The following is a 22,151-nucleotide window of genomic DNA, read 5'->3' as shown; positions in this document are numbered from 1 at the left end:
AGATCAATAATTCTCAATGAAGCACATATCAGGGAATCCCTAAAGTAAACCTATGAGAGGGCAGCCGCACATAAGTGAGAAACCAAATAAGCTGTTTGTCACTACCAGGACATGCCACACAGTTAAGGGACATGTCCTACCTTTCTACCTTCACAGCACCGTACCCATAAGGCTAGTTAAGGCCTACCTTAGGAGTGACTTATATGTAGTAAAAGGGGCGTTTCAGACGTGGCAACCACTTTGCGTGCCTGTCACGGCAGCAGTAAACTGCAGGTGCAGGCTCTGCAGTTGCAGAGGTCTGACACAGGTTTGAAAGGCTACTTCGGACGTGGCGCAAGCAGCACTGCAAGCCCACCAGTAGCATTTAATTTACAGGCCCCTGGGTATATGGGATACCACTGTACAAGGGACTTACAGGTAAATTATATATGCAATACAGGTGTAGGCCACTCTTACCAAGTTTACCAGACAGAGCATATGCACGTTAGCACTAATCAGCAGTGCCCAGAGTCATAAAACCCCCAACAACAGGTCAGAAAAAAATACAGGAGGAGGGTAAAAAGTTCTGGGATGACCCTGCAAAAGGGCCAAGTCCAACAGGACCAATATGTTGTTTTGCATTGTACACTTGCTCTGATGGGTGAGGATGGGCCTGAGGCATGCTAGGAGGTGTCCATCTCCTGAAATCCTGACCATATGACAACTTCATGACATAACGTGTCTGGATGTGCTGTTGAAATTGACATTGCTGCTCATACACATTTTAGCAGTATGTAAAAAACTGTCAAGTTATGGTCATGATTTTCGTTTTTATTGTACATTATTGCTATGTGTTGTTTTAAACATAAGGGTTGAGACCTTATGCATGTGTTAGCATTACCACTGACTCCATAAATCACCCCCATTCTGCAATTTTTCGGAATAAAAACATGTTGAGCATTTTCCCAAGAAAAGAAATTTGAGTTTTTTTACCGCAATTTTGAATTTTGTCAAGTTATAACCCCGCTTTTAAGTAGAGAGGCATAATTAATTCATCTGATATGCAAAATAGAGTCTCACATAAAAAACATGAAGCAGAGAGGCTGAGTTCCTTTTGGGATAGCTTTAGCTCTGAAGAGTAGTGTTCTCGAGGTTGAGAGATTCAGTGTAGGTGGTCATATTGTTCAGGACAAATGTGGCTAGCACGGTGGGATGAAGAAGATATCAAATGAGGCAGTGACTTCAATGAGAATAAAGATAGACGAGAGGTGTTTTGGATGTACAACGGTGACAAAGTTGAATACCTCTACAAAGGCAGGTCAGTTACTGGACACGTTATTATAGTGAGTTGAATAGTTTGCGGGAGATCAGGTATTGAAAGAAACATTTGACACTGCTTGAATTCATTTTAAACCAGTTTTGTCAAACCTAGTACAGCTCCCTTTAATTTGCGGGAGACGTTTGTCATTGCCAGTGCTTGCTTTTTGGTCTAATAAAAAAACCTCAAAGATAGCCACCTGTGTGGTGCACGTGTCATGGTGATTATTTAATTTACCATTTGTAAAGGGAAGACAGCAATCGTCAAATGGCAAAATAATCAAAAGTGTGTGTTGGGCAGTATAGAGACAGGCCCGGACTGGCCATTGCGGGCACCGGGCAGTCCCCCGGTGTGCCGCAAGGGTGGGGGCCGATTTTGTTACAGGGCCGTTTTTGCAGCATAGTTTTGCAGCATCGGCCCTGCATCGAAATCAGCAGAAAACCGGCCCTAGCAAAGCGCCCGGCGGCACCTCCAACCCCAACACCCTGCCCCCCCCCACCCCACTCCCCCAATGGGCCGTGGGGGACCGGCCGAGCACTTTGCCAGGGCCGGTTTTGGTTCCCAGTCCGGCCCTGTATAGAGAAGTGAGTGGCCTTCCCCAAATTTGTTATGTTTGAAAACAAATAAATAATAAGTTGGGAAGGGGAGGGTCGAGTAAGGTAGAGGGAGCAACTGGTGAGCGGGGAGGAAGTTATTGTGCTGAGGTCAGAGATCTGGTGTGGGGCTCGAGCAAGAGATAGGAGAGCAATGTACTCACATGAACACTGGTATCAAAATGAAAAAATTGTTCCCTGATGTCAGCAGCGGAAGGATTCATGTTACTCAATCAAAAGGACAGTAAATAAGAAATCCTCCAGGGCAGGACAAACACAGTAGTAAGGAGGAAAGCCAATGAATCAGAAAAATGTAATGGAGATAGACCAAAAAGCTTTCCAATCATGAGGAAGAGGCTGACCCAAAGGCCAATCCATGTATTCTATTGTAAGCAATAGGTCTCCAACGACAGGCAGTTCAAACTGTCATCGCGGGAAACCTAAAAATGAAAGTTCGGAGACTTGCAATGAAAGATTGGTTAACCATTGGATTCTTGAGGATTGCCATTATCATGGTGGATTTCAAGCATTGTGTTTTGATACCGGTGAGTATGTAAAATGATTTGAGTGACAAGATGATATGCTTGAGAATCCAGCTCAATCCTAATGCCTGGAAGACTAACTGGGCTTGAAGGTGTAGAAAATGCTTGAAGAATATCAGTCGAACATAATCTGAAGAGAACAGAACAGAAGCATTTGATATGGGCAGAGTGAATATGAAGGGAAGGGTTGCACCACTTGAGGCAAATGTGAGAGGAAACCCCTTACCAATAGGTTGGACTCTGTTGGCAAAGGGATAGGTGTGATGAGGGAGTCAACTGTGTAGGAGATAGTCTCGGAGGATGGGGTGGAATAGAGCTTATGAGGCCTTAGCTCTAGGTAGAATATCTGGTGGGGGCAGCTGTTAGTACTTTGAGGTCATCCCTACAGACAGACAGCTTTAGCTGTGTTGCCAAGACCTTTTGTCTCTAACACATTAAAATACGCACATATATCGAGCTTTAGGTAAACCTCTTGATTTGGTGGCTTTCTTGGCTATCTCATGTCTTCCTATTTTGTGGCTTTGCTCCCAGTTCTTTGTTTGTGCCACCACAGGATCATTGCTTCTTTACCATATTCTGATTGGATGACTTCTGTCCTTTCACTGCTTGCATTCAAGCAACTACTTCTTTGTCTTTTAGCACTCTATGGGACTATCAGGCAGAGAGGCACATACACACACTTCCTATGCAATGTCAGTCGAAGTGAGAGAACACAAAACACACTCTACCTTTCATTGCTGCAGGCAAGCAAAATCAGAATGAAGCAAGAAACACCTCACTACTCGCTGCCAACCATAATGCCATCTGAGGAGCCGAGCAGTGGGGTGTCCCTCCATACAGATAGCTGGAATAGGGACTAGAAGCATTGAGTGGGCAGAGGCCCAGGGCTTTAAGTGGGGTGATGAAACTGGGGGGGTCTCTCAAAGGGGCGTGGCCAATGTAATTATAGGCATGGCTTAAAATGCGTAAGCTAAAAATCTGTGCTTAGCATAATGTGCCGCCCCACTTGTATTTTGCTGTTTGTGATTACATCCAGATAAATGATACAACAAGTAATATCATACCTACAACAAGTCAGGACTATTGGCTTTGTCAGTGGTTGTTAGTTGCATAAGATAAATAAGCAGCAACTATGGCTTGATATATTTAATATTGAAAAAGCTTCCAATTAAGACCTGGTGACACGACAACAATGTTTCTGCTCCTGAGTTTCAAAAAGAGAAGAGAAATCCAGAGAGAAAATGACTCTCTTTGAAGGATTTCCCTTCCCCTACAACGCTCACCTGGCATGACGTCATGCCCTAACTTCTCCACTAGTGAGAAGTGAGTAATGTGAACAGCGCAAATTGAGGTGCCTGCTGTCACTGCAGTCCGGAAAAAACGGACTGTGTATGCCAGGGCACACAACAGAGCATGATAGAGACCCATTTCGAGGCCTCCTTTAAAAAACTGCTGGTGTCAGCACCGGTGAGACCCGGCCCACTTAAAGCCCTGTAGAGGACCATCTACCATGTTAAAGCTACCAGCAATGGGCAAACACCAGCTTTTGTGCATGAATCATCAAGCTTTTCCATGCCCCGCTAAAATGCTGAAGAGGATGTCTCTTTGCACCTGAATCCAAGGCAAATTGTATAGTCAGAAGAACTTAGGGCCATATGTAGGTAGCTGAATACCGGTCAGTAACGGCCGAAAAAGGCTAAATTTCCTGTTACCGACCGGTATTTGGCTTTTTCTAATGTAGGTGGCTGGATTTAAGGATTCGGTAATTTAAGGAATCTGTAAATTACCGAATCCTTAAAATACCAAATCAGTAAATTACTGAATCCTTAAATCCTATGTAGGGAGCACTCAAGTGAGTGCATTTTTGATTTAAGGATTCATTATTTACCACCAACTACAAGTTGGTGGTAAATATCGAATTCCTTTAAAAAAGCAATTTTGTGCTTTTTTAAAAGTGCTATGTGGCAGACATACATGCCCTTAGGGCATTTATGTGCGCCACATGTGCACAAATGCACGATTCAGGGGTGCAACAGGGTGTCAATGTGACACCCTGCCACCCTTGAATATGCTCCCCCTATTACCGGTTCGGTATTTACCCAATCGGTAATAGTGAATGGCTTCCCATTCATTCCTATGGGCCTCCAGGCCCATAGGAATGAATGGGAAGGTATCCCTTATTACCGATTCGGTAAATACCGAATCGGTAATAACGAATATTAGCGAATCGGTAAAAAGTACCGATTTTTTTACCTACATACTATTTACCGATTCTTAAATACTGAATCGGTAAAATTCGGTATTTAGGAACCGGTAAATAGAAATTACCTACATCTGGCCCACAGGTAGAAAAATGACCCATGTGGTCAAAACAGATTGGTCCTGATCCATGTGCGTCCAATAAATCTAGAGAGTAAGACTGCCATGTGGTAATGATACTGCCACAATTGGAAGTTTTGGTATCACCCTATATTTATAAAGAAAGATTCAAATAACAGTGGTTAAATATGTAATATCACATGTGCCTATACAACTTAGAATTTACGGTGATTTTTCTTTGATTATGCTTTGCACAAGCATTTTTACTTTGCAGATATCATTGAGAGGATTTCATTCATGTTCATAACTTGTTAACTCTTTAAGAATGGTAGAAATATGTGCTGGCCTGATTACCACCCAGCAAAGAATTCTGAATGAGTGCATGTATAAGTATGGTTCATGTTGAAAGGTGATTAGTCTTTTTGTTACTATTTAAAGCCACAGTGGATTTGAAATAATAATGGTTAATCTTCTTAGTGCTTGCACCTAAAGCGTTATAAATAAAATAATGTTATGTACAGTAGTCACTTGTTTGAAAAAAATTAAAATGTACCAATATACAGGAGTAGCTTTAGCAATCGACCTGAAATTCAAGGAAACTTTCAGGAATTGTTATGCTCAGACGAGAAGGTGCTAAATAGGTATGATGATTCAACTTGTCTTGGACTTTCCAATTGCTCTTGACTATGGTAACACACACTTTTACAAAAGGCAAAATGTTTTGTTGGGCTGTGGTAATACACAAAAAATCCTTCTCCTGCAAATGGACTGGAACAGAAGCTCGCCCTTCTTTTCAGTTCTACACAATAGACATTAAATATTTAGCAACCAAATCCATCACACTCAACATCATCTACCACCCACCCACTGATAACGAAACATTTGCAAAACACAGCATGGACTTTAGTATGTAATGATTTATACTATCCAACAAACAACATAAAACCCTAGATGACCTGGGCGTTCACTGGAGTGATTCAAAAGACAGGACTAAAATACCAAACATTCCCCTTCTTCCTTACTGAGGAGTTGAATCAACTTTCTCTAATACCCACACACATTAAACGGCCCACTCTAAATTCCATTAGATCACTGCTTACTCCTAAATAATATTTGTGAAACTTTTCATTTTCTTTTAAACTTATCCAACTTTACTTTAAGGAAAATAGGCTACATTTTTTTAAAAGTATTGCTTTATTAAAAGCAGTCACAGACATGTGGTCTGATGATCCCAGCAGGCCATATTCCCTGTGATGACATGGAATAGAAGTGGGTTGCAATTTTCAAACTGTGTCAAATATATTGATGAGGTAGGGCGAATTATTGCCCACTGTGATTTCGTATTTAGTGAACTGACATACTAGCACATAGGTCACTTGACAAAAGTTCTGTAACAATCCGTGCACAAAATACGACCACTTTCACCAAATGTATTCTTTGTACATGAGGATCTAGGTATCATTAGCTCCAGATTCAATCCTTAAAGTCTCTTTCTTCATACCAATGTCCACCTACTTGCCTAAAGAGATGTGAATTGTTATAATACCTCACAAGACCAGCCTCAATAATATTCCCCTACACCAGGGGATTTTTACAGACTTCTTGAAAATAGGTCAAGTATCACCAAAACAATTATTGTACTATCCTGGGACTCCAATTTCTTGCCCGAATCCTTCAAAGTTATGTCAATGTGCAACTAAACCAATTCATAAAAGACAACAAATTGCTTGATGAGTTCCAGTCTGGGTACAGGAATGGTCGGAGTAGAAAGACTGCCTTTTTACAAATTACTGATGATGCACTCCGAAGCATGGACAATGGAGATTCCGTTCTTAGTCTTCTCAACCTCTCTGTATCTCTCAATACCATCAACCAGGAAATCCTCATTCAAATCCTAAGTTATTGCATAAACTTTGGACGAACGGTACTTGAATGGTTCAGAGAGGACCCAGAAACCACTTAAATTTGGTGAAAGTGGACCATGCACTGAAACCCCTATAGGTGTCTGTCAAGGGTTCCCTCAAATATCTTTGATTGCCCCTTGTTCAGTTACTACCTTGAAGCACCTTGAAGCACTTAGTGCTCCATAAAAGACTCTAGCAATGCCTACTAGCAATACTTGGATGATATCCAGCTTTATTTGAAAGTTTCATCCTCCGCTGACATTTCCCGTTTGGTATGGGTATGTTCCACTAACATTCTAGACTGTTCTCCTTCAATTAGTGAGAACACCAAATCTCTCACTTTCACATTGAATAGTAGGCTGAATTTCATCAACCATATCAGTGTGGCTTCTAAAAATGCAAACTACCAACTTAAACTCATCCATGGTATCAAACCCTTCATTCCTGAACAAGACCTTAAAGGAGTCTTTAAAGCTTTTGTCCTATCTACACACCACTATGGGAACTCTTATTTTTCCCGCATTCCCACAACCGAACCAGCTTCCTTCAATGCGTCATGAATGCTACTGCCCACTTGGCCACGGAATTGAACACTTTGACCTTATGACATCTGTCCTGTCATCTCTAGACTGGCTTCATATTAAATGGAGATCCAAGTACATAGTTGTCTGCATAGTTCACAAAATATTCACACTGACCAAACCCATTACTTAGCCAACAACCTGAAGCTGTGTGGCAGCACTTGTCAACTCACTACTTCTCAAAGTCCCAGCCTTTAAGAAAATGTATAAATTGATTTACTACAAGGCTGCGCACCCAAAATCTGGAATTAACAATCACATCTCTACAAACTTATTCGCCCCCAACATACCAATCTCACCGCACCACTAACTCAGTTTTGGTCTGAATTGTCTTCTAGACCGATTTCAGAAGCGGACTGGGCCAATACCTGGATATCATGCATGCGACATAAAATTAGCCCGACTTTATCCCAGACCAAATATTGGCTCCTCCACAAAACCTTCTGGACTCCTGCGCGTCTTTATGCCCATAACATTAGCCAAGACGCCTTCTGCTGGAATTGTAAACGAGCGGAGGGCGACCTTGCACACATTATTCTACATTGCGACTGTGTTACCCCATTTTGGGACAAGGTATTCGACTTCATCAGTAAAGTTTTCCCCATCTCCCCGTCCAGAGAACTTCCTTACCTAGCTTTTGGTTTCACCCTAGAACCCTCCCTCCATGCCGACGACAGGGCACTACTTGATCTCATGCTCACTGCAGCTGTTAAAACTGTCCTCAATAACTGGAAGGATTCTAGCAAAGCTACATTTGCTTGCTGGCTCAACTGGATAATTAGCCTCAGGGGAGCGGATAACATAGCTCTCCAACAATCACCATGGCGCCCCCATATGAGAAAGATATGGTCTACCCTTGACTGTTATTTTACCACCCATAAACCACCTTAGATACTCTCTCCCCCCCAACCCGCCCCGATGCATTTAACGCCATCACAATCCAACAGTGTGGAGCTAATATGATACTTTGGTTCACCCTGACATACTGAGTCCCACCTGCATATCTTTGGTGCTATAATTTACATGTTACTGTCCGGATACACCGCCTAAGGATGTATGTATTATTATGTGACCTATTGTATATTGCTTTTTACCCCTTTTCGATTTATTCTACTGTACTGTTCTTCTGTAATATTGTATGTTTTTGAGTCTGTACTATGTGTATTTTATTTACTACTGAAACTTCCAATAAAAACCTATGTGAATTAAAAAAAAATCTGGAATTTTCTCCTTCCTGAAATCCAATCTATAGCCTCATGTCTGACTTTCAATAAACAAGTGAAAGGCTATCTTCTTTTTAAATTCTTCTGATTAAGTTCTCAAACTTTGCTCCTAGGTTATATGTCCTCTTTTGTGGCCTAGACTGAATCTAACTTGTTAGCTCTCTAGTGTAATTTCTAATTCTCTTTTGTTCTATGATCTCTTATATTTTTTTTTATTTAGTTTACATTTTACACTTTTTACAGTTATTTGTAAAGTACAGTATGGCCTTGAAGGTGCAACATAAAAAACTGAATAAATAAGTAAAAGGCCTTGTTACCAGAGCTTAATTGGTAAAATACTAGGTACTATGGCCCAAAAATATGCTCAGTAGCCTGTGTGTAGTGCTTTCAAATGTTTATGTGGTAAATACAAAGGCTGCATAGTCTTGATTCCACCTCGTGCCTCTTTCTTCAACCACCAAATACTCAAACCCTCTGTTCCACACTCTTTATGCACTTTTTCATCCATGCTTTCTATGTCACCTGCTGTTCTGTATTTCTTTTCCTCCTCCTTCTTTCTCCCTTCTTCTTTCTTCATTTTGTGTTTATTTCTCTCCTTGCACTGGGCCAAAGTCTGATGAGAAAAAGGAAATGCCGGACCCCAAAAATGAATGCGGCAGGGCCCCACCTTCAACCACCGGCTCAATTTCAGCACTGCTAGTTACAATATAGACTCCCCCATATTAAATAAAGTATACGGTCAGGAAGTGTGACAAACGTTTTGCCTTTTCAGAGCGTTTTGCTGCAAAGGATACTTTATAAATGATCCTAGTTTTAGTGCAGTGTGGGTAATTTGTCAGATGTTTAAAATCTTTATTAGTAGAGAAAAAACATTGTGGTTTGAGCATTTGGCTCAAAGCACACCATCCAATGTGTAAATCTTTGCAGCAAATGGGCAGAAACAAATCTGAACCTCCTGCAACAGATGTAGCCTCGGATGGTGTATTTAGCTGAGCGGGCTAAGCCTAGCGGAACAAATTTGTTCTTAGTCTATCATGGAAATAATTAGTCGCCCTTTGAAGATCATGCACTGTTTCTTTCTTATTACATTGAAATTATTCACTTCACCCAGAGGGTTAAGAACTCTGTTGTGTGTAGTTTAATTTAAGGAGGTCACAATATCTGTGATCTTACTGCAGGGCTCTTTGATCAGCTATGGGTTTTTAAGTTCTCAAGTGTTCTCTCTCATCCGCTCAGCATTTTTATCGGCCCTCAGTTGTTTCTAATTCCTTCTTTGTATTGTACCATCCAAACTTCCAAGAGCAGCAACTGGGTGGTCGCTTGTGAAGCACAGTGCAGTTGGAGGATTTGCAAATGTCTGTGGTAGGAGTCTTGCATAATTCCGCCTCTAATCCAGGAAACCATGAGGCAGAACAAATTTGACAATGATGTAGCGCTTATTTTTTTCTCGATTTGTGGCTTTGGTGTGCCAGCAAGTTTATAGAAAAATTTACAAGCCCGAAATAAACTTTCCTCCAGCATGGTCGCACAAAATTGCTTGTTGGAAGTACAATCCAAAGGCAATAAAATCTTTGTTGATGTTTTTCAGTAGCCTGTTTTAACCCTCAGACTTTCCTCTTTTAATAACCTGAAATATTTTGCGGTAGAAGGTTCCTAAATCAAGCATATTATATGGATTGTTTGAAGTGTTTTATTTAATGTAATCGTTTTGAATGTTAAATCGGACTTTCTTTTTTTTTTGTTTACTAATTTTGTTTATTATTATCATTATGATTTTGAAACATTCCATATCAACCAATATGTAGTCACATAATGCAGATTAGAAAATTCGCTGTATAAATCCACACAGTTGCATTACATTATATCATATGTTAAATCGGACTTTCATTAAAAGAAATTACGATTGCTGTTACTGCAATCTGTTTTATGGAGGCTAGTAATAATTTGTCATTTTTTGCTATTTTCAGTTGTATCACATTCGTTTTTAATGTGAATTACATTGTATTCTCTTCAAAACAACCCCCTCCCCCCCATGAAACACTCAAAAAGGTCCATCATTATGACATTAAGTGAACCTCTGAGTGGGAAGATATCACCTTAAACTGAACCCAGATATAAATTAAACCTGTAATGTTCTAATGATGGTGGTAAGTTCTTGCCAGCTCCTCTTTGCTGCCTGTCGCCGCCTCAGCTGACTGCTGGACTGCTCCTGCGCCAGGGAGCCTGCCTCGCCAGCCAGCAGATTTCTCAGGTTCCAGTGCCACAGGCCCTGTGCCCTCGTTACCTCCCGCTCTGCCCACTTCCCGCCTCCTGAGCGCCCCTCCCAGGACCTATTTAATGAAGGCGACAGAGCGGCCCTAGTAAGCAGGTCTTGACAGCTCCCCTTGCTGCCAGTTGCCACCTCAGCTGACTTTGGGACTGCTCCTGCCTCACAGACCCATTCTGCAGACTTCTCCTCAGGTTCCAGTGACCCAGGTCCTGCCCCCGTGCTACCTCCCACCTTGCGGTTTTCCCGCACCATTTTTCCTGCTCTGCCCACGTCCCGACTCCCCAGAGCCCCTATGTGACCTATTTAATGAAGGCTGAAGAGCGGCCCTAGTGAGGAGGTCTTGCCAGCTCCCCCTTGCTGCCAGTCACCACCTCAGCAGTCTGCTCCTGCCCCAGGGAGCCAACCTCACCAGCCAGCAGACTTCTTCTTAGGTTCCAGTGCCCCAGGCCCTGCGCCCTTGCTACCTCCCACCTTGTTGTTTTACCCAGTCTACCTGCTTCCTTTCTCCCCAGACTCCAGATGATACAGAATGCACTAGTTTCTTATGAAAACACTGAACCTTCCTCTTCTGCCAAACTCGCCTAAACAGTCAACACCCTAAGTCTTACATCACTGCAATCACTTACCAATATCACTAACTGACCTTGAAGGCTCTCAAACATTTCCCCTCAGTCAGTAAACCTAAAGTCAATCCATATGTTAGCCATCCCACTTAACAAACCTAAGCATGCCTCTACAGCCTGTCCTTTAAAGAGGCAAGCGTATCATGCATCTCTTCCTCCTACTTAGAATCAATATAGAACGGTAAACAACCTTTACAACGAAACTTTTACAACGCACTACCATTACGATGCAACTTTTACAACGCAAACCATTACAACGCATTGCGCTGGGGGGCGCTCTAGGATAGGGAATAGGTTTAATTTACTATCCAACACCTTCCCTACTATCCACGGGGACTGGAGTTGGAATAGTAAATTAAACTATTCACTATCCAGCGCCCCAAAGCACTATGCGTTGTAAAGGCATGAGTTGTAAAAACCGCGTTGTAACGGCATGCGTGGTAAAAGCATGCGTTGTAACGTCATACATCCATATAGAACACTGTAGGCTCTAGCCATGCTTGCCAGATGGACTCAGAATATTTTGCCTATCTCTAGCTGATTGCACTCTCCCACCCAAAATTGTCTCTGCACTCCCAGTACGGCAGAGGGACTTCAGAGTCCAGGCCCTTTAGGAGAAACTCATCATATCCCCTCACTTTGCTGGACTGCTTAAAATACTCACTACACCAAACTATCTCCATTCACACTACTTACTAATTACTATTAGCAGCAATTAGATTGAAGTTTCCAAATATCAGCACTGCCCTCATCTCCCTTTTTATGAGCACCATCACAACATATGCGAAGCTAGAAGAAGGGTAAAGGTTCCTGGGAATCAGCATGCAGTGCAATCCACAACAAGGAAGACTACATAGTAACATCATGGAACTTGAAGATGCCAGCATTCAGAACACAATCACAATAGACTAAAACGGCAGATTAACAAGGATAAAATGCCCCCGTAGCCTAACAGCATGAGGTGATTAATTGGAATAACAAGCTTCAGTGTGTGAAAGGTTACTACTGCAGCCAATAGTGTATAAAAACACATGCGATTGGGAAAGCATTGCTACTGGTCTCATGCAAGGGGTAGGCAATAAGGAGTCACTCAGGAAAAAAGACTGATGATGAACTAATTATGGTTGCAGTGGCATGATTTATATTAACAGCCTTTTTGGGTCTTTTCTTTGCATAGCTTGTCCTGATTTATTTTAACTTCATTTTTAGTGTCTAGACTCTGCAAAGCTTAGGCTTGGCACTTTTCTTCTATGTGTTGGAGTTTGACAGTATATTTTTACTGTTGCATGTCAAATGAAGTGCTTTCTTTTGGGCAGGTGACTGACTTGATGTTTGTGTTTGTTGGCTTTGGTTATGTCTTGATTGTACTTTATATGGTTTCAGACATCTGACAACTTGCTGGTGAGCCTTCTTGCTTGTCTGATATCATCTAATAGGTTGGGAGAGAGGTTAAAAGCCCTCGTTGTACCTCTACACATATGTTGCTCAGATGCCTGCTCAGCTAAGTGCCTCTGCTTAAAACTTGGGGAATGCTGGGTGCTCTCTATATGATCGTAGTATCAGGGGAAACATACATGCACCCAAATCAGCCCAACACATCAAATAACACTCAACAGTACAACATTTACAAGGATCCTAGCTACAGATGATCTCAACCAAATATGGATACACATAGGCATCGCCCTACCACACACACCACAATGAAATAACCATACATAACCGATGGATGAAATGTATGAGCAATATGAAAGGGCACCCAAATGAATGGGAATATGAATTCATTATTTGAACTCATATTTATATTTTCCAGGAGTAAAATGTTAGAAACTATATGCTCTAGACATGTTTGTTTTGGCAGACTTTAATTCAGTAGGTCATTACTGAGTTATCACCACTCAGATATAAGTAAATTATAGTTTAACAGACGTTTAACGCTCAGAAAGATCATGATATACTCTCTATATGTCTACTAAAGTTTTACAGATCTGCTCTTGAGGGTTAACCTCTCCATTGGTAAAATATCCGACCTCAAAACAATAGTCAACTTTTTCTTCTTTGCATCTCTAAAGTGGGCAACAAATAATTTTCTTATAACACAGGTTTCCTTAATTCATTATCTGCAGTATGATTAACTAGGCCAAAAATAATTATTTTAAAGCTCAAGATTATAACATCATGGCTATTTGGGAGATATATCCTATTTACATTTTCTCTCTTTAGGCAAATTACATTCTCACAGTTAATAAACATGCAGTGGAGATTTTCCTACGGATGTTTTATTTTCCAAATAGATATCTGTCACAAAATGTACGTCTTCCTTGGTGTCCACCTCTGTTAGAAGTTCAGAACTGTGTGCTAATTTTGCTGTTATTGAATAAGTGTGATATCCACTGGAATTGTTTTCCTGCAATACTTCCAGTAAGTTTACCCAGCTGCAAGTTAGAACTTTTGCTTATAATTTCCTCTGATTTCATTAGAGCTTGGGAGACATGTTTGAGATGTCAGACAACATCATTACGTTGTGGAGTTATTGTGATTTTGTTGAAGTCTCACCTAATGGTACATAAACATATTTTGTTCTCCCACGAAATTCCCCATTATTCCTATTTTGTTGTACTTCACTAACTTTCCAAAACTTCCTGAATTTCCATCACCCTTGCAAAGTGGCTTCTCATCACCCACCATTTGAGCAAGATAGTTAAAATATTATCATAATAACCAACGTAGCCCAACACGATCCATGCAGCGCAATTCATACTATTTGCATGTTTTCATTGTAATGCTGTGCTGCAAAATGTTTGGAGAATATTTTCTCCATGGGTTTTTACATTTTTCAGAGCTTTTATGAGCACAGCTGAATTACAAGAGAATTTAGACCTTCCTTGCAATATTAACTGTACAATTTCCAGTTCAGACAGAAACAGTTTTTACAGCTGATTTGGGAATTCCACATCTGATTCGCACGTGCTTGACATTTTAATTACAAAAAACGTTTCTTCAATCTCCAGGTGAGAAGGCCGAAAAATAGATAATTAGTGCATGAATTGGGATAAGTAACTCCACACCTGGGGTAATTGCCTATTACTCTGGGCATCCTCATTGTGGAAGGTAGAATACCATAGTCTTTCGGCATACTACAGTTACCGATATTCCTTAGAAAGGTCCCTAACTTTTTTCTGCAAAGTATATCTTCTGCAGAACAATTCTTGTTTGCTTAAAATGATGAAATATGCAACATAAATTGTTGCAAAAGTCGATTTCTATGAAGCTGTCCAGAAGTGAAAAAGTTTATGAACTATAAAATGTTGCTGACTTTTCCATACATTTTCCCTCAGGTTGTAAAATATCTTTACAACTTTGCAAATGTTTAGGCACAAGTAAACTTTCCTTTTAATGTTTCATGTTCCTTCACTTAACTAAACCATGATATTCCATTTTAACCGTTGATGTTCGGTGTATTGACCTTTTGTACTAAATAGTGAAAAGCTTGTTTTAGGTAGGTGCTACGCTCAAATGTTTTTCTTGTTTTTATAGTTTCTCTACTGAGTTTATTGTCTCTTCATGATATTCCAACTCCTCCATATTTAATATGCTCCAAAGTCTGTATTTTGGAATTCAATTGATATTTTATTTGGGATCTTGATTGAGAAGGATATGGCAAAATAGCCAGTCCATTTGACTGCAGTGTTTTGTTTAATAGTGATTAGTTCCAGATTAAAGACAATGCATCTGAAGTGTGACCTAGTATGTGGGTTTGTACGGAGACAATCTATGTGCAGACCTCTGAATCATGTTCATAGCTTAAATCACTGAATGGGTAGTGTTTGAGGCATGTTTGGTTTCTTAATCCAAATGTTTAGATCATAAAGTATACTTAGATTAGAATACTTGATTGACAGATCTGAGACTGAGTCCAAGAACACATCTGAAACGGCTGGGTTATTGGATGGAGGTCTGTAGAGAGGTACGGGTCAGGTAAACGTAGGGCTTGGAATGGATCTAGTGAAAAAAGGTTTTGCAACCTGTTATTGTCAAATCTTAAGTCTCAGAACTTGTTATGATATATTTAAAGACAGTACCCAGCCGCCTCCACTCTTTCTTTGTCAATCAAGGGTAGTGGATCATTATCAGATGGGACAGCTTAATGAAGTAATGGTGCCATGTCTTCTACCAACCAAGTTTCTGTGAAGAATAATATGTTTGATTCAGTGTCCATCAGTTGATCAAAAATATATTTATTTTTTTCTCTTGGAGCATGCATTCATAAGAATACAGTTTAAGTGGAGTAGTTTAAACATTGCACAAAAGAAGGTTTTATGTACCAGCTGCCATTTGTGTTGTTCGTTGAGCTCTCTGTTGATATATCACTATTACTGGACAATGTTCTTTTCTTCTGTGCATCTGTGTATGAGAAGGTGAGGAATTGAGTAGAGTGGAGGGAGCAGAAGTGGGTAAGTTGTGTTGTTGTCTTTCAGCAGGAATGATACAATGTTTGTAGATGAGCTGATGCTTGGACTTCTTTCGTGTTTGCTGTAGGACAGGGTGTGAGTAAGACTTGGTGGACGATGTTACGGTCTTGTGGTTGAGTGAATACTGCACACAAACTCTGTGTGCACTCCCAGCTACTGAGGAGAGGAAGAAAACCCCAAACATCAAGCCCAGACTTCTTTAGGGTGGTCGAGATGAACAAAACGGCAACAGCACACTTTTATTTCAGCGATAGACACAGCACAGAGAGGGTGATTCACGAAAGCCTCAATGAGTACCGGGGAAGAATTATGACAGAAGTACTCTTTTTCGTGCTCTTGCATGCCTTTGTGAACTATCCCCAAAACGCCCAACTTTCCAGTAGTGAAAGTCAAATAGGGCACAGTCCTTTCTATTTGTACTAAATGTAACTGAATATTCCCTGAATACTAAACTTTTAGATGTTTTGGACCAATTCACATAGGTATGTCAGAGTACATAAAAGAGTACTTCAGGAGTACTACTTTAGTAACTTCACTAAGCCTTTCAAATACATTTGTCAAAGAAAGAACCGCTGTTACTTAGCACTCAACCAAAGTACTTCTACTGGGTAACAGAGCACACATTTCCTTAAAAGTGTTTACCTACCTTCCAGCGTACCTTGACAGCTGCTCTTCCTGGGTGCTCAGTCACACTTTGTACCACTGGGGCAGGAAATACGTCCGTGTAGAGGCATGTTTTTTCAAACCCCAAAATCAATAAACATGAGCAAAACATACAAAAAATATATTTTAGTGAATATACTTTGCACCTTAATGATCATTCTAAAGCACCAGCTGGGTTTTGGTATGTTTTGCTTTGACAACCCTGGCCCTACTTTAGGAGGGAAACTCTGAAGAAACGAATTAATTGCATGGCCCTGTGCACTTTTTGTTTTTGTAGTATTTTTGTAAAGCTGGACATATTTGGAATTCAAACTTTGACTATCCTGACCCTAAATCTTACTATGAAATGTAACGTCTGCCAGTGTAATGAACTTCCCACTGTTGCAAGTGCAGTGCTGGGATCATAAAACCTTGGCCCTTCGTTTCATGCGAGATCTACATGGGTGGCCATTGAGAATGTGGTGAACAGCCACAAACTTGTTATGTTGTGTCACATCACAAAAATGCCCAAATGGCTTTGCACAACCATGTTTCTTTTGTTCCAATTTATTTCGATGAGTTTCATAGATACATACACAAATTTGATAGATTAAGATACTGTCCAGTGCATCATATCACATGTTGACAGCAGTAACACTTTGGAAATTGGATCAGTAAGGGAACAATAGCAGGTAGCTTTACGGCTGACGATAGGGGGACCGAAAAGAAAAAGAAGAAAAATCTCAAAAGAAGCCCTCTAGTGTGAATTTTGTATAAAGGAATCTAAAGTTTGTCGCATGAGTTAAGAGGTACATCTATTAGAACGGTTAACTTCAAATTTAACAGTCCTCATGTATATTGGTTTTGAAACTATTGCGATCGTACCTTTATGTCAAGGCCGAAGGGAGTTCTTTACATACACAATTACTTACCATGTGAAGAAAAGTTGGAGAAAAAAATCTAGTAAATATTTGGATCCAAACTATAAATCCAAATCTGTAGAATATCTGCCAGTTTAAGGTTAGCTTAAGTAGCAAAAGTCTAAATGGTATTCATGCTGAAGGTATTGGATTATTCTAAATCCTTAAAAATGAGCAACTTTAACATAATTGTAATAAGATTACTACACGACAAAGCAAGACCTAAATAAATAATTTGAAAGCATTAAAAAGACAGTAAACCTCAAAGATATGCAGTGGAATTCGTCAAACATGTTCTGTCTGCGCCGGTCTCCATCATTTTTTTAAGCCATCGGCATAATCAGGGAAAATATGTAATGAATATGAAAAATATTGTATGCGCACAAGTCCATATGTGATTACTCCTAAATTGGGTAGTAAAAACACCTTGCTTCACAGAACTTGGAAACGGTGTGGTGCGAAGCACAATGGTATAGACATGTCAGTATGTGGCTCTCCAGCCCACCGAAATCTGTTTCTTTGAAAAGTTGTATAGATTTTGCTCATTTCATCTTTTGTGGCCACCTTATAAAAAGTCCCAGGCATTTTCACTTGCCTTTTGTACCGCAGTAGCACTGTGGTATTATAAACGGCAGATGCTGGTGTGGCCCTGTCTGTACCATGCATTGCACCTGAGAACATATTGCACTTCGTAATCTCAAGAGGGTATTCCCTCATGTGCATGAGGGCATGGCCACAAGCAATCAGGAAATCTTTTGCCAATGTGCCCACAGAGTATTATAGATGCGGGTGCAAAGTCAAAGAAGGGAGGCACACTGACTGTGTGCCACAAAGATGTGGCACACAGTCTGAGCACCTCTCGAAGGAGCTCATTGGGAGTTTGTTGCGTGAGTCCATAGAAACCCAAGGTATTCTCCTGCAGGCTTGTGCAGTAATACATTGCACCACCTGTTTTTTTTTTTTTGGGGGGGGGGCAGGTCACCTCAAATAATAGACATAGCTACAAATTTAGTCTGCAACTCTGTCTTTCACTAATGTGAGCTACTAGACTGGGATATAAACAGTCAGTTTGCTTCTGTGCTCAGGACAGCAAACATGTTTTTTGTAAGTAATTGGGTGCAGTGCCCCGGGAGCACCTAGTTACTGGTGTGCTGGGCCACATACGAGAATTGTACGGCCAGTATGTAATTTAGACCCTTGATTACTGATCCTAGCTTAGTATGCTGATGCTCTTTCTATGCACACATGCACAGTGCCACATTGCTCTTCTGCATCCATTTGCCCACACCATCTCATATACAAACAACACAGCGTATGAGTTGCCCATCATATTCCTTGCCAGCAAATATCCAACAGAGTAAATCAGAGAACACATCTCAGCCACACACCAACATAGTTCAAAGTGCCACACAGTCAACACCACCAAGCCTCGACTGTAATAGCCTGACAATTGCAAGTTACTCTTTTAAGAGAGGTGTCAGCAATTGCTAAAAGTCGCCGGGCAGACCTTTCTGACACTAAAAATGAAACACCCACGGCTCGCTGAACACGAGACTGCCACCCAAGCAGAGACAAACTTGAGCACAATACCCAGAACGAGCCAGAAGTAAACTCTAGAATCACGTTCTTAGACACCCAAGACAGAACTATAAGTTTGTGGTAAAGAGAAAAAAATGTGCTATAGAAATACATATAATTTAACGGCAAAAGCGTTTTTTCTAAATTATAGACAGACGCAGACTACAATTCTTATTGACCTTTTAATATATATTTTTGAAAACGCAGGTGGCACCGGCAAATTATTTTTGAATTCTAAGCAAAACACATTATAATATGCCGGCACTTATTATTTTAAATTTAGCTGGGCTAAGCCCTTTCCTTCTCACCTTTTATTCTGCCCTCAAAAATAAGGTATTGGATGGATTCTAGCACAGCTTTGCCCTAAACTGGCTGGTTAAAGAAAAGAGCAGTTTCCTCCTTGAAACCATTGGCTTCGAACAGAATGGTATTTTTGTTGAATGTTGAATAATTTTTAGAGCTCCTAAAGAAATCCCTTTGTAAGTAAAAGACATGCTAAAAAAGCCATATGCAGCAAAGGGTTTTCTGCTTGGGTAACTCCGACTTTGGATAAATTGTAAAGAGGCGAATAGGCAATGCTCCAAATTGTATATGAAATGAACCCTAGCCCAATCGTGTTTTGTTTTTGTGAATAAGGTAACTTTTGTGCGTGTGTGTGGGAGACAGAGGGATAAAGAGAGATGTGAAAGCAATAAGGTTTGGTGGCTTTTTCTTGGTATTGGTTTCCAACAGTTGATCATATTTTATTCTTTTTGGCACAGGCCTGGAGTTGTTAGATAAAGCAGCTCAGTAAAAACTGTTCTCAAGCATATGCTTCTTGGAGACAGAAATCATGAATTTCCTGAATTGCTACAAGTCTGGGGGAGGCTACAATGACTTTTTGACAGCGACAGTAGCTCGGCCTTGTCTTTTCCAGCCCTCCTCTGGCCTATTCACTCTGGAAAGCGGCTTAAGCGCACTTAAGCGCATTAGCATTTGGATACCCGGAGACCACATTGGCCCTCATTTGGAAAGTTTAAATGAGTGAAAGATGGAGCGATTTGTTAGGGCTTTAGAAACCAGATTTACAGAGCGGCAGGTTTTCCGCTTTGGCTTGTTCGGGGTCTTGTTCTAATCTGGGGTGGTGTTTAAAGACAACCGCCTGATTTGTGACACATGGGTCCAAGGGGTTACTTTTGGGGGTATGACCCGACTAGCTAATCCGTGCTTTGAATTTCAATGCCCCCCACCCCTCTTCGAGAAGAGCGTCCTTTGGGAAACCGCACATTGGTGCATTACCACACAGCAGACCCTGCACGGACACAGATGGCCAAATGTTAACCACTTGTCAAGTGACTAAAGTGGATTTAAGGAAAATTGTTATTTATACTGGGTGTACGATTGTGTTGGCCTACAACATAAAATAAACAGGCACATAGGACATTCCCAATCCGTCTACCAGAAGAGTGGTCAGTGCATGTGCATCTAAAATCAGTTTAAAGAGTACAGGTTTCAAAAGTCACAAGCATATAATTTGAAAGACATTGAAGGATGTTTTTTTCGAAGGCATACATTCTAAGGCTGTTTTCTTTACAGTTCTGAGCTTGGTTTGTTTTTCGGCCTCCATTGGTGTTGAAAAGTGACATCTCTTCCTTGGTGGAGGCCGGGGCCTCTCTGTTAACACAGCCAACATGGAGGAGAGGATTTCATGAATATATCACAGGAAAGAAAAGCATGTCCCAAAACGGATGGTTTAACCTCTGTGACCACCCATACCAGATAAAACCGGCAGTAGTAGTGACACTCAAAGCCTGCGAAGATCATAACATGATTTGAAAGGGTTCACTGGGCGAAGAGCCTAAAATGATTAGTTTCTCAGTAACTTCTTATTTTGGGCTTGTAATTCTGCTAATTTTACGATTCATCGTCATGCGTTAAGCAAATCTGAGTGCGTTCTCGTGATCCTTAAAACGTCTAACCCACGTGTTTAAATACACATTTCTAAAACCATAAAAATTGTGGCTTTTTTTTATTTGTTTGTAATTTCTCACAGGGCAAAATAGAATCCTAAAAGTAAAAGTTTGTAGGTTAGTTGGATTTATGCTCATATGCTGGGAAACCAAACATGCTTCAATTTATGGTCAAGAAACCCTAAAGGATTATCATTTTTATCAATGCGATGATTTTATTTCAAAGATTATACATGTATAAAATGTGTTGCCTCTGAAATCCACAAATAATGTGACAGAGAAAGATTTGTCTTTTCATGAATGTTTCTTCTCGTCATGGAATATCCCTAACATTATTATTTTTTCTTTTCTTATTAAAGACTCTTTGTGCGAAGACGACAATGCAGACAATCCGGGCAACCGACACCAATGCATTGGATAAATTAATATTCCACGAATCAGAGAACGATCGAAAGGTAAATCAAACAATGTAATAGGCGATTTAGAAAAGGCTACATAAGTAATTAATAGCTAGATAGTTTGTGCGGTTAGGGGTGTAATTTGCAAAGATATTTGAATGATGTTTAAAAGATGTGAAATAATAAAATCACAATTAAAGGTGGTGGAGCAGAGGGAAAAATACCTTAGTGAACTTTTTGTGCACTATCCAAAGGGTGTGGGGTCTCACGAGACATTTAAGATACTAACAGGCATTTACAATTGGTGCATTGATTGTAGATTATACTAAAGAGGCCATCTACAGAATGATGTTAGAGTATGTGTCAAACCTCACGCAAGCGTCAATCAATAAAGCAATGTTCTATAATGCGTATTGTTAGTGATTGTTAGTGAGTCATGATTGGATAAAGAGAAATGAGTTCCCAACATTAAATAGACCTTTTAATAGGGACTCAGTTTCACCTTCAAAAACATCTTCCAACCAAAATGCTCAGCCAATGTCTTTCCAGAGTGTTAGGGAGGGACGCAGATACAAGCACACCTGTATGCAATAACTGGTGCACTGGGCCAAAAAGTGGGTGAGGCGTGTTCTGAGCAGAGGTGGCGGGTTTGTGTGTAAGAGGAGGGTGAAATGCAAAAATGAAGAACAACCAGTAGCACGTTCAATATTGGGGGCAGATATCTTCTAATACAGCTTAAACAAGCATTATCATAGCCAATAGGTCTCGCCTTTGGGATCTTATAAGTGTTTAGCCATGCAGCTCATTATCACCCACCGGGCAGATTTCTGTAATAGACCTAGTA

At 40.6% G+C, this 22,151-nt stretch overlaps 1 protein-coding gene across 1 annotated transcript in view; it reads left to right on the top strand.

Moving 5' to 3' along the window:
* The window catches only part of INPP5A (inositol polyphosphate-5-phosphatase A), a 1,335,101-nt gene that overhangs the window by 987,796 nt on the left and 325,154 nt on the right, over positions 1–22,151 (top strand). Inside the window, exon 10 of the mRNA XM_086919541.1 lies at positions 21,269–21,364. Coding sequence (XP_086775667.1) covers positions 21,269–21,364 — 96 coding nt within the window. The remainder of the gene's footprint in view (positions 1–21,268; positions 21,365–22,151) is intronic.

Source organism: Lissotriton vulgaris, chromosome 5, assembly GCF_964263255.1.
Source record: "Lissotriton vulgaris chromosome 5, aLisVul1.2, whole genome shotgun sequence".
NCBI lineage: Eukaryota > Metazoa > Chordata > Amphibia > Caudata > Salamandridae > Lissotriton > Lissotriton vulgaris.
Note: the sequence above shows the minus strand (reverse complement) of the source record. Positions and strands in the feature narration are given on the sequence as shown.